Genomic DNA, 12,410 nt, shown 5'->3' on the forward strand with positions numbered 1-12,410 from the left:
TTACCTCCACTTAATTAAGGGGATATATTCGCTCTACATGGGCTCTTAGAGGCTCCGTCCTGGGGCGCTGAGGTGAGGTGACAGCCGGGCCGCCGGGCGGGGGGGTGGACGAGGCGACGGCAGGATGGCGGAGCCCCTCCCGGCGGGCCCGGCAGGGGGCGCCGTCCGCTCGCCTGACTGCTGCGTTTGTCCCCTCGCGGCCGCCGTCCCCGTCCCGGCGCGGTTCCTCGGGGTCTGCCCGGCCTCTGGGGGTTCCGCCAGCGGCGCCGGCCGCGGCTGAGCCAGGCTGGGCCGGGCCTCGCCGCCATGTTCACCAGCACCGGCTCTAACGGGCTCTGTGAGTACCGGGGAGGACGGAGCTGGGGGAGGGAGGTGGTGAGGGGTGTGTCGGCGTCTCCCCCGCTTCGGGTGGCCCGGCCCCCTCCGCCAGGAACGGGGTCGAGCTGCCGGGGAGGGGGCGCCCAGTCTGGGCGCGGTGCTGCCGCTGTCGCCTCCCCCGGGGGAGCCTCTCCCCGTTCCCGTCACAGGCCGCCTGCCCTGGGTTTCACTTTTAAACTCAGGGTTTACCGCGTGTCCCACTAGGAAGAGCCGTCCCCGGCGGTGCCGCAGCAGGAGGAGCCCTCTGAGGGCTCTGCTTTACGGGCAGCGCTGCGTGGTCCGGGCGGCTGGTGGCAAGAAGTGGGGGCGGTCTCTTCTCCCAAGGAACAAGTGATAGGACAGGAGATAACGGCTTCAGGCTGCACCAGGAAAGGTTTAGATTAGATATTAGGAAAAATGTCTTCACCAAGAGGGTAGTCAGGAATTGGAAAAGGCTGCCCAGGACAGTGGTGGTATCACCGTCCTTGCAAGTGTTCAAAAACCGTGTAGATGGGGCCCTCAGTGACAGGGTTTAGTGCTGGACTTGGCAGTCCTGGGGTAAAGGTTGTTCTCGATGATCTTAAAGGTTTTTTCCAACCTAATTGATTCCATGATTCTGTGATTCAAGGGGCTGTGCCTGGACACAGTGGTCCCAGGACTGCCTTCCTGCCGTGTGTGTGTGGGTATATGTATGTGCCTACACAGATACAAATCTACATGACTAGGTATGCATCAGACAGGAGAGCTATGTGTTTGTGGGTAAATGTATCTACATACATAGATACACCTCTACATGCATAGGTACATATCAGAGAGATATAACTCATCTTTTTTTAATGTGAAAAAAAAGTCATTGTTTAAAGAAGTTTACTGATGAGGAAGGCTTAAGGACAAACACATTCCTGGCTCTGTTGAACTTTAGATTTACATTCACCATATGCAAATAATTTCATATTCCAGTGCTACCTGAACAAACCTGGCAAGCTTGGAGAGTTGCTTCTGAGCTTGCTTGCAGGACAAAGAATCTGCCACATTTAGAGATGACGATGAAGAACCGAACCGGCTGTGCTGTGGACTTTGGCTCTACAGCCCTCAGAGCAGGCTGGGACAAACAATAAATCCAAACTTTGCTTACTAACTGCGTGTTTCACGCAAAAGTCCAAACCTGAGTGTGGAAGCACCTCTGACTAGGGATGAATAGAGCTGGCATTTCAGAAGGGGTATTAGTTGTAGCTGTATTCTCTCTGAGGCATCTAGAGAGAGGGGGGAGTATTTTTGCAGATGCTAGCACTATACTTGAGTCACAGTTCCTGATTTTTTTTCATTTATTCACCCCAACAATAGGTACTATAGACCAACAGCCTTTTGGTAGCATATGTCCATATAATTCTATGAGAAAGAAGGCAAATAACCTTGTTTGGCTGAATGGGTGGAAAGTGACAGTCAGTATTGAAAAGTTTTCCTAAAACAGGTCCATCAGAAGGATGAGTTGAAAGTTTCAGTCATAAGAAACATATTTGTTCTAGGAGAATAAACTAGATGACACCATTCTGCAAAAAGTAAATGTTTTCAACTTTTTTTTTTCCCTCATAGAATCACAGAATGGTTTGGGTTGGAAGGGACCCTGAGAGATCATCTTGTTTCAACCCCCCTGCCATGGGAACACCTTCCACTACACCAGGTTGTGCAAAGCAGCATCCAACCTAGCTTTGAACACTTCCAGGGATGTGACATCAACAGCTGCTCTGGGCAGCCTGTTCCAGTGTCTCACCACCCTTACAGTGAAAACTTTTTTCCCCAATATCTAATATAAATCTACCCTTTTTCAGTTTAAAACAGTTACCCCTTGTCCTATCACTCTTACTGTACTTACCTGTTGACGTACAGTGATTTTTCACAATAAGACTTGGTTGGTTCAGGTGCACTGACAAACTCTAGCAGAGGGACAGTTTTAGGTGGCAGTGACATATGTTCATTTAGTGCACACTCTGGCAGTGTAAGATGTGCCCTCAGACTTCTGTTTCTGCCTCTGTAGCTGAAGCATCTGTTGCAGTAGCAACAGGTTTGTAGGATTCAGTCACTGATGTGCAGGATCTGGTGGTTTAGGCAGTTAATGAAGCAGTGCGTGATGTTGCTTCAGGGATAGAATCATAGAATAGTTAGGATTGGAAAGGACCTCAAGATCATCTAGTTCCAACCCCCTGCCATGGGTAGGGACACCTCACACTAAACCATATCACCCAAGGCTTCATCCAACCTCGTCTTGAACACTGCCAGGGATGGAGCATTCACTCCATCCATCCATTCATTCCAGTACCTCACCACCCTAACAATAAAGAATTTCTTCCTTATATCCAGTCTAAACCTCTGCTGTTTAAGTTTCAACCCGTTACCCCTTGTCCTATCACTACAGTCCCTAATGAAGAGTCCCTCCCCAGCATCCCTGTAGCCCCCCTTCAGATACTGGAAGGCTGCTATGAGGTCTCCACGCAGCCTTCTCTTCTCCAGGCTGAACAGCCCCAACTTTCTCAGCCTGTCTTCATATGGGAGGTGCTCCAGTCCCCTGATCATCCTCGTGGCCCTCCTCTGGACTTGTTCTAACAGTTCCATGTCCTTTTTATGTTGAGGACACCAGAACTGCACACAATACTCCAAGTGAGGTCAAGTGGGTACATGTGTGTCCATGTTCAGTTTTGTCCCTGGGTCTTGTAAGTTTGATTGCTTCTATTTAAATTAGACTTTCCTGTAAGCAATTCTGGAATAGCTGGACCTGAGTAGCAAAGTTCTTGACCTTGTCCATGTGCCTTTTAAGGAGATGTTTCATGACTTCGGGTGCTGCAGCTGAGTTCTTAAATAAAGTGTTTTTCTAGTGTTTCATATCCTAGTTGGATAGTCCTGGTATAAATCCTTTGTGTTTTACTTCTTCTGTTCGGTACTCTTTAAATCACATTCATAGGCAGAAAGGTTCTTGAAAAGTGATGTTATAAAAGATGTGGATAGAACCAACCCCCTCCAGCAACAGTCTAACCTTGGGTGAATATGAGCCGGTTCAGGCAAGTAGGTCCTCTGCTAGGAGTGATGTGCTGCATTCCAGGCAGGCAGTATTAGGTATAGCAGATGATGACTGTGTTGGGAGTTGATAACACACCTACTCAGGACATGAGACACACAATTCTGGATGCGGAGATTTAAAAATATACATACCTGGACATGTTACAACTATGAGATATGGAAGTTGGGGAAACAAGAATACCATTTAAAAGGACTGAGACAGTTTGCCCTTGTTAAGGAAACTATTTCTATGATCTGGAATGTTGGAAGAGCTGATATGCCCTGGCAAAAATAAGGCAAATTACTCTGGGTGGTAGGAAGCACAGCATAGGCATATTCAAATGACTTAGCAAAACGCTAACCTGGTTGAGTTGGCTTGTAAAACAGCATTGTTCAGAAAGCATGTGGCAGCACCTGCCTTAAGGGAAGGAAGGGCTTGAGAGATGGGCTGTGGTGCTGGGCCCAGAATGGTTTCTTGTGTTGCAGTCTGCTGGCAGCCTGAGTCTTATGAAGAGTGCTGTTGAAACACTTCACTGGTCCTGCAAAGGCTAGTGTGAATGCATGAAGACTGATGCTGGGCTGGTTGTTTGATTTACTGTAATACTGCTTAGCTGTGTTTGTTGCTTATTCACCCAGGAACAATGATACTGAGAAGGCTTTTTGTTATAAGACACTAAGGCCTTTCCAGCAACTTAAATCTGTAAGACCAATCCCTAACTTTTCTGCAGACATCGTAATATCCCCTTCCAGTATTTTTTGTGCTACGTGCAATACTGCACAAGTGCCTTAGGAAAGCCTGTTAGAGCTTATTATAGTAAAATTTGAGTCCATGTTTTAAAGCCACTTCCTACATCTGGAAAATATTTGACCATTTTGCCTACTACATACAAGCTACTTGTAGTAGTATGGAGTAGAGTCCTTTGAACTTGAGTGCAAGCATTTCTGCTAATGCAACTTACACTTTCACCTTTGTGTGAACCTTGTAGTGCAGTGCTAGCAATTTGTTACAGATCCCCAAGGCAAGAAGGGAGCGCTGTGCTCCTCTGCTTGCATAACCTGAAAGACTGAACTGTGCTGTGTGTGGGCCTCAGGAAAATAATAAAATAGTAAGATGTAAGCTTATGGTTTGTGGTATGACTGGAGGAGAAACCAAGACTGTATTGAATATATCAGACCTCTGTGCATAATAATAGAACAGTACTGTATGGGAGAACAAATTAGCTTGTACATAGGATGCCACAGTGCAGCCTGGGTCAAAATATTTGCTTGAGTCCTGGGAGCAGCATAGGCACATCAGTTCAATTAGCCATGCATTGAACACCACAAAAAGTGGCTATTCTGCTGCTGTTGCAGAGCTAGCTCATCTCAAGCGAGCATTGGGAATCTCTATGTGGTGGTGTGGTGTAGCCGTACCTGATATTCCTGGCAGTGTATACTAATAGTAGTATGGTAATATGCTGTGTGGTTGGGAGGAAGGAAAGGCTGCTCAACCAGGTGGGTGTATTTGTTAACTTCAACCTGTTTCACTTTCTATTTCTTTTCAAATGTTCCTCTTAGAAACAATTTTTTTCTTCCTTTTTTTCCTTCCCTTTTAGTTTTGTAGCATCTCATTCTTCTGTAGTTTGTGACCTAGGCTAAACCCAGCAGGTTTCTAAACAGTAAATGTATAGATAGCTGCTTTGACTGCTTACCAGCACCTTTTAAAAAAAAGATTTAAAGTATGATAATAGTTGGTTTCTTTATCAATTTTCTTGATATATATACTAACATTATTCACCTCTTAGCTTCTGCCGTAAGTTTATAAGCATTTTATAAAAATCTGTTCCTGCAGTGATACTGCATTCACTTGCTGGCATCATGATGGTTAACCACTAGAGTATGCTATGAAGTGACAATCTGAACACAGAGTCCCCTTCCTGAGTCTGTGCCTAGACCGGGGGCAAGAGCTGCTTTCCTGACACAGAATACTTTACGTAAGATTTCCAGGAACCAGGAATTTAACTGCTTTTGCAGGGTCCTCTTGTATTGCACGTTTTTCCAGAAGGGTGCAATCATGTCATGGAATAATTAGGGTTGCAAAGGACCTTGAGATATCTAGTTCCAATTACACTGAATTGAGCAAACTTTATAAAAAACATAATATGAATCATAGAATCATAGAATAGTTAGGATTGGAAAGGACCTCAAGATCATTTAGTTCCAACCCCCCCTGCCATGGGCAGGGACACCTCACGCTAAACCATATCACCCAAGGCTTCATCCAACCTCGTCTTGAACACTGCCAGGGATGGAGCATTCCAACCTCCCTGGGCAACCCATTCCAGTACCTCACCACCCTAACAGTAAAGAACTTCTTCCTTATATCCAGTCTAAACCTCTGCTGTTTAAGTTTCAACCCGTTACCCCTTGTCCTATCACTACAGTCCCTAATGAAGAGTCCCTCCCCAGCATCCCTGTAGCCCCCCTTCAGATACTGGAAGGCTGCTATGAGGTCTCCACGCAGCCTTCTCTTCTCCAGGCTGAACAGCCCCAACTTTCTCAGCCTGTCTTCATATGGGAGGTGCTCCAGTCCCCTGATCATCCTCGTGGCCCTCCTCTGGACTTGTTCTAACAGTTCCATGTCCTTTTTATGTTGAGGACACCAGAACTGCACACAATACTCCAAGTGAGGTCTCACGAGAGCATAGTAGAGGGGCAGGATCACCTCCTTTGACCTGCTGGTCACGCTCCTTTTGATGCAGCCCAGGATACAGTTGGCTTTCTGGGCTGCGAGTCTACACTGAAGCTGGCTCATGTTCATTTTCTCATTGACCAACATCTCCAAGTCCTTCTCCGCAGGATTATGATGAATTTCCTTTTTGCCCAACCTGTAGCTGTGCCTGGGATTGCTCTGACCCAGGTGTAGGACCTTGCACTTGTCATGGTTAAACTTCATGAGGTTGGCATCAGCCCACCTCAAAAGTGTGTCAAGGTCCCTCTGAATGGCATTTCTTCCCTCCAGTGTATCAACTGAACCACACAGCTTGGTGTCATGGGCAAACTTGATGAGGGTGCACTCAATCCCACTGTCCATGTCAGCGACAAAGATATTAAACAAGACCGGTCCCAACACCGATCCCTGAGGGACACCACTCGTTACAGGTCTCCAGCTGGACATTGAACCGTTGACCACAACTCTTTGAGTGCGACCATCCAGCCAGTTCTTTATCCACCAAGTGGTCCACCTATCAAATTGATGACACTCCAATTTAGAGACAAGGATGTCGTGTGGCACAGTGTCGAATGCTTTGCACAAGTCCACGTAGATGATGTCAACTGCTCCACCCCTGTCCATCACTTTTGTAGCCCCGTCATAGAAGGCCACCAAATTGGTCAGGCAGGATTTTCCCCTAGTAAAGCCATGCTGGCTGTCACCAAGCACATTTCTCTTTTTCATGTGCCCTAGCATGCCTTCCAAAAGAATCAGCTCCCAGATTTTGCCAGGCACAGAGGTGAGACTGACTGGTCTATAATTCCCCAGATCATCCATTTTCCCCTTCTTGAAAATGGGGTTATATTTCCCTTTTTCCAGTCATCAGGAACTTCACCTGACGGCCATGATTTTTCAAATATGATGGACAGTGTCTTAGCAACGTCATTCGCCAGCTCCTTCAGGACCCGCGGATGGATTTCATCAGGTCCCACGGACTTGTGTACATTCAGGTTCTTAAGATGGTCTCGAACCAGATCCTCATGTACAGTGGGCCCAAGGTCTAGGTTTTCACAGTCCCTGCGTCCGCCTTCCAAGACTCGGGTTCTGCGGTGAGAGCCTTTGCCAGTGAATATGGTTAAATTCCATCCTGCCAGTCTGCATGCAGTCTTCTGCTGTCTTCCAGATTCCTCAAGCAGTATTACGGGTGTCCATATTTCCTACCATCCTCCCTCTATGGCATGCTGTCATTTGTTCTTGGCTACTGTTCATGACTCATCATGTGGTTATAATACAAACAAGCTTTTACTCCTCAGGTCTAGTAAGATGGCTCCAATCTCCCAGATTGCACACGCTGGAAGCACTGATTTCCAATTTGTCACTGAATTCCAATTTGCATATCTGGTTTCATCAACCATCACAATAAAGGAAAAACAAGATTTCCAAGAAGGTTTTCATGCTGCCATTTAATCTGTATCAAACTTGCATCTGAAGTGAAAATAATATGCAACAGTCTGTTTTGAAATGTCGCTGTCAGTTGGTGAACCTGCTGCAGGTTCTTGGGCAGATCTTGGAATGCAATAGGTGAATATCTGTATGATGGCTTCATACAAGAGAAACAACCACCTAAAACACACATTCCATTAGTGCATTTGGAAGTACTGTGCATTCAGATGTGCATCAGTTGTGGCTTTAAAGACTCACAGATCTTGTGTATCAGCATTAAACAGGGTTCATGTGTATTTCATGCCATTGTAGCAGTAGCCCACAGCAGTTTATTGAATGTATGAAAGTGGTGTATCTGCCTCATAGTAGCTGGTTTTGGGACGTATGCAGATGACAATGTTAAAAAAAGCTATTGCACAGCATGTTTTGTCTGCAGCTGTGGTATAAGCTCAGTAGAAATCCCCACAAAAAATGTTCTGAAGTAATTTGAGCTTTTCAGCTGGCAACAGAGTCCACTCCCAAGTCAACACTTGAGTCTCAGGCCTGGAATAACCACCCAGGGGGTGAAGTTATGGCCTGAAAAGCCCTTCTGAAACAGTAGCTTGGTCTGACTGCCTGTTTTGACATGTTCATCTGCTGTCTTTCTTCAGCTGAGTGGTGAGCAGGCAGGGAACAGGAAATACATTCAAAAACTGTAGCTGTTGCTGCTACCACAACTTTCATATTCTGCTCATTAGTGCAGTGGTGGATTCTGAAGCTGCAGCTGCCTGAGCAGTTTACTGTAAACCTCCCCCTCCATTTGTAACAGATGGATACATCCTTTCCTTAACATTCTGCACTTTGGAAGTGGTACTGTCAGCCAGAATAGTAGTAGGTTGTAGAAGAGTCATAAAACTACTTAAGTTGGAACCTTAAAGATCATCTAGCTCCAACCATATGGGCCGGGTCACCTATCACTAGACCAGATTGCTCAAAGCCCCGTGCAACGTGGCCTTGAACACTTCCAGGGGTGGTGCAGCCTGCAACTTGTTGCAGTGTCTCAGCACCTTCACAGTAAGAACTTCTACGTAATAGCTAATCCAAATCTACCCTATTTCAGTTTAAAGCCATCTTCCCTAGAATTTATGGGCTTTATAATGAGTTCAGTGGTGGAACGTGGAGCCAGGTTGGATGGGGCTTTGAGCAACCTGGTAATGTGGAAGGTGTCCCTGCCTGTGGCAGGGCCTTTGGAACTAGACAATCATTGAGGTCCATTTCAACCCAGACCATCCTGTGATTCTATGACTTCAAGGTGGTTTTCTCATTCTTGTCACATTTTAGGACCAGCTTCACATTGTGCAGTGGTAGCACAAAGTGTTTGGGACACTTGCCTTTGAATTTAGGAGGGCAGTTTTGGGCAGAACTCTGTTGCACCAGGAGAAGCAAAGATCTGTAGTGGAAGCTAGTTTGTTGGCCTTCATCACAGCATGGGCACATTTAGCTGGTTATTACAAAATTTCTCTGTTCATCTTTCAACTAAGGATGGAAGCTCAGATATGTGTGTTGCAGCACCAGTGCTATTTCTGCCTGTTTTTTGAAAGACTTGCCACTTAAAGAGTACATTGCAAATATATTCCAAGGTCTGAAGATAGTATTTTATATATTTTAATTCTTCAGGGTCAAAATGAGAGTTTATCCTTTCATTCTGTTTTCTTTATGTGGTATAGAGGCCCTCCTTGTGCACATTTATATTGCTGCCAGCAGGCACTGGTAGCCCAGTAGGTTGTAGTATACGTTTCCATCCTACACACAGTTGCAAATCCATTGAACTAGAATTTTTCTTTCTAGATATTACTTTCACGTTCCAAGTAAGGAATTTGACTTGGATGTCAGAATTCCCAACTATGCGGTATTTGGAATTGTTAGTCAGTTTTGGTCTTACTGGTTGAGGGATTCCAGAGCAGCAGAAGGGTTGCTTCTTCACTGGTGACCTCACAGCAGCCCTTGCTAAGGATCTGTATGCTGTAGAGGGGTGTAAAGCAAGCTACTACATTGTACAGTGAAACACTTGGAAAGAAACGTTTCAGGAGGTACATTATTTCTCTGGCAGAGTTTATCTTTCTCAAGTTTACTGGATAAGGATAAATTCATCAACCATGATGACACATTGAGAAACTTGAGAGTAGAAGTTTCCGTTACTCACGTGATGTTCTCTGGGGGTGACTGTCACATTGATGGGTTAGTTACTTCTGTGTTTTTTCACTTGATAACATGCTTAAAAATAAGCACTTTTTCTCTATAACAAGGTTTAAAGCATCTAAGCTGAAAGCTAAAAGGAGGCTCATAACAAAAATGTGAGTTCACACTTTTGGAGAAAACAGATTAGGTTCTGTTGATTGGTTATTTTTGAATGCATTCAAATTAGGAATGAACTTGACAAGATAAGATATTTCAAGTATTACCTGTAATGTAAAAATAATGGTATGAAAATGTCAGTAAAATCTAAATATTAAACCTGTATAGAAATAGTCACAGATGGAAATCTAGTGATTTGCTTGTCATATTTTTGTGGTAATGTGATCCTTGTGTGAAAAGTATTATACGATTGATGCGTTCTTATAAAAAATGTATTTAAGCTCTTGAAATTATAGAAATGTATTTGATAGTAAAATAATAAGTTTGTTAAAACTGGCTCAGAATTATCTACTGTGGTTACTGCTACTAATGTTCTGATTTTGTCTGTACTTTCAAATACCTGTTTTAGTCTGGTTATAAAACTGACCTTTTCACATGAAGGAATGTTAATTTAACTGAGTTAGGTTAACTTATGGACCATTTCCTGACGTTTCCAGTAAACGTGTGTGCATTGTGTGCACAGTAACTTTCAGGCAGCTCTAGCTTATTTTTAACTCCAGTGTTCTACAGTATTCTGATGGCTTCAAACTTTTTTGAAGCATCCCACTGAATAGGAGGCATGAATAATTTAGAAAATTTACATTAAAAAACTATTTTTTTTAGTGAAAAAATATCCAAAGAAAGATATTAAATTAAAGCTGGATGGTTTTCTTGCATTAAAAGAAAAATTAACCAGGCTTTCAGCCTTCTTGATATGTCTTTCACAAAGAATCCAATCATAAAAGTAGAGCCTATGGTTGTCAGAGTAATAGCAACCTATTTCAATTCAGGTGACTGCCTGATTTTGGGAAAAGGATAGTTCTTCAAGAATGCTTAAATGTAGTAAGGTGAGTCTGTAGATAATGAACTCAAATATATGGTTGTGGACTGAAAAGTTTTAAGTACAAGTTTATGTTAGGATTCATGTAGGAAGGGGTGTTTTCTTCATATAATCATCAGAAGATCAGAAGAATACAGACTTCAGGGTGGTGTGAGCTGAGAACAGCTAACATTGCCCATCAAAGCTGCTCTTGACGTCATTGATTGGTAGCTGGATGAGGGTCATGCTTAAATTATGTAGTAAGAGCTGTATTTTTGAGTGGGATTGTGCCATTATTAAAATCTTGGCTTTTGTGCCTATTACCATCTTCCTATTCTAGCAGTTAAAATGTGCAGCAGATGTGGATAAAATTATTTGCAGTAGTCAGTATATCTGGACAGGTACTAAATGTTCCGTATATTACACTTTTTAAATGCAGTTTTGTTCTTCCTCTGGTCTGTCTTTTAGTTTCCATTAGTAGTCTCATTGCTTCTTTTGTTACCCAAGAACAGTGACAACAGAGCTATGGATTTCATAATACCCTGACAAAAATGTCTGAAAATCAGTAGATTCCATGCTGTAACTGGAATGTTTGGGAAAGAAGTAAATGCAGTTCAGGTTGCATGTGTGAAAAGGAGAAAAGTCATAGAAGAAAAAGTATTTCAGAGTTTCTGTATTGGCTTGAGCTGTTGGGCAGGAGTTTGTTTTTGTTATGTTAACTGCACCAGCAGTTTATACTCCTGCTGGGTATTCCACTTGCCAGTTTTTAGTAAATGCGTGCTGCAGATGTCTCTGTTCTCTGCTGCTTTCTTCAGAGTGTCTGCTCTGAAAGTCATTTACTAGAGCAGAAGAAGTTCTGATTACACAGATGTCCTGATTTTATTAATTTCTTTGTTAATAATTGTAATGAATGAATGGAAGGAAGATTAATATCATGTAAATTAACTTAGATACGTTTCTTTGAATGGTGGATCCAAGTGTCGTGAGGAGAAGGTAAATTTGTTCAGGTGATTCCTGCATTTCATAGCCTCTAGAAAAAAAAAGCTAATCTTAACTCCTGATGCAAAGGAAACAAAGGTATTTATTTTTACTAGATGTGTGTGTATATTTTGCTTTTGAAAAGAGGTGATTGTTTCATTTCCTGAAACATGATTGGGTCTTAGGAGGGCTGCATAGGCAGAGAGCTTAAGTTTAATTATAGCCAAACAATTAATTTCATGAGAGAATGTTGAAAACAAAATGTCTGATTAATATTCAACTGCCATTAATATTCTAAATATCATTATAAGTACAAAAGACTTCCTTTGGTGAGTGTGTTTTTCCTGTAAGTTTTTGAGACCTTGAGAAGCTGTTGAGATACGAAGTCCAGGTGATACCACTGCTATTATATTTTTCAATCATCTGTTTAAATGTTACTTTTTAGATGTGAGAGACTTTTCTCTAAAATGTTTTTTTTTTGTTTGTTTGGTTTTTGTCTTTAAGATAAAGCACCTTTGTCAAAGAGTCTGTTACTAGTCCCAAGTGCCATCTCGATTCTATTGACTCTGCTCTTCCAACATTATCAGAAGTTCTTTGCATATAACCTACAAGCTATAAAAGAGGATTTTCAGGTAAGAGTCAGTTCATTTTGTGTGGAAAGAGACTGCAAACTGTGCTCTTCTATGTGATTCCCCC

The 12,410-nt window shown here is 43.2% G+C and overlaps 1 protein-coding gene across 1 annotated transcript in view; it reads left to right on the forward strand.

Annotated features, from left to right (window-relative positions):
- The first annotated feature begins 214 nt into the window (after nt 1-214).
- The window catches only part of UBAC2 (UBA domain containing 2), a 94,032-nt gene continuing 81,836 nt past the window's right edge, over nt 215-12,410 (forward strand). The window contains exons 1-2 of the mRNA XM_034074373.1: nt 215-337; nt 12,219-12,346. Coding sequence (XP_033930264.1) covers nt 307-337; nt 12,219-12,346 — 159 coding nt within the window. The 5' untranslated portion in view covers nt 215-306. The remainder of the gene's footprint in view (nt 338-12,218; nt 12,347-12,410) is intronic.

The sequence above is a fragment of the Melopsittacus undulatus genome, chromosome 2, assembly GCF_012275295.1.
Source record: "Melopsittacus undulatus isolate bMelUnd1 chromosome 2, bMelUnd1.mat.Z, whole genome shotgun sequence".
Taxonomy (NCBI): domain Eukaryota; kingdom Metazoa; phylum Chordata; class Aves; order Psittaciformes; family Psittaculidae; genus Melopsittacus; species Melopsittacus undulatus.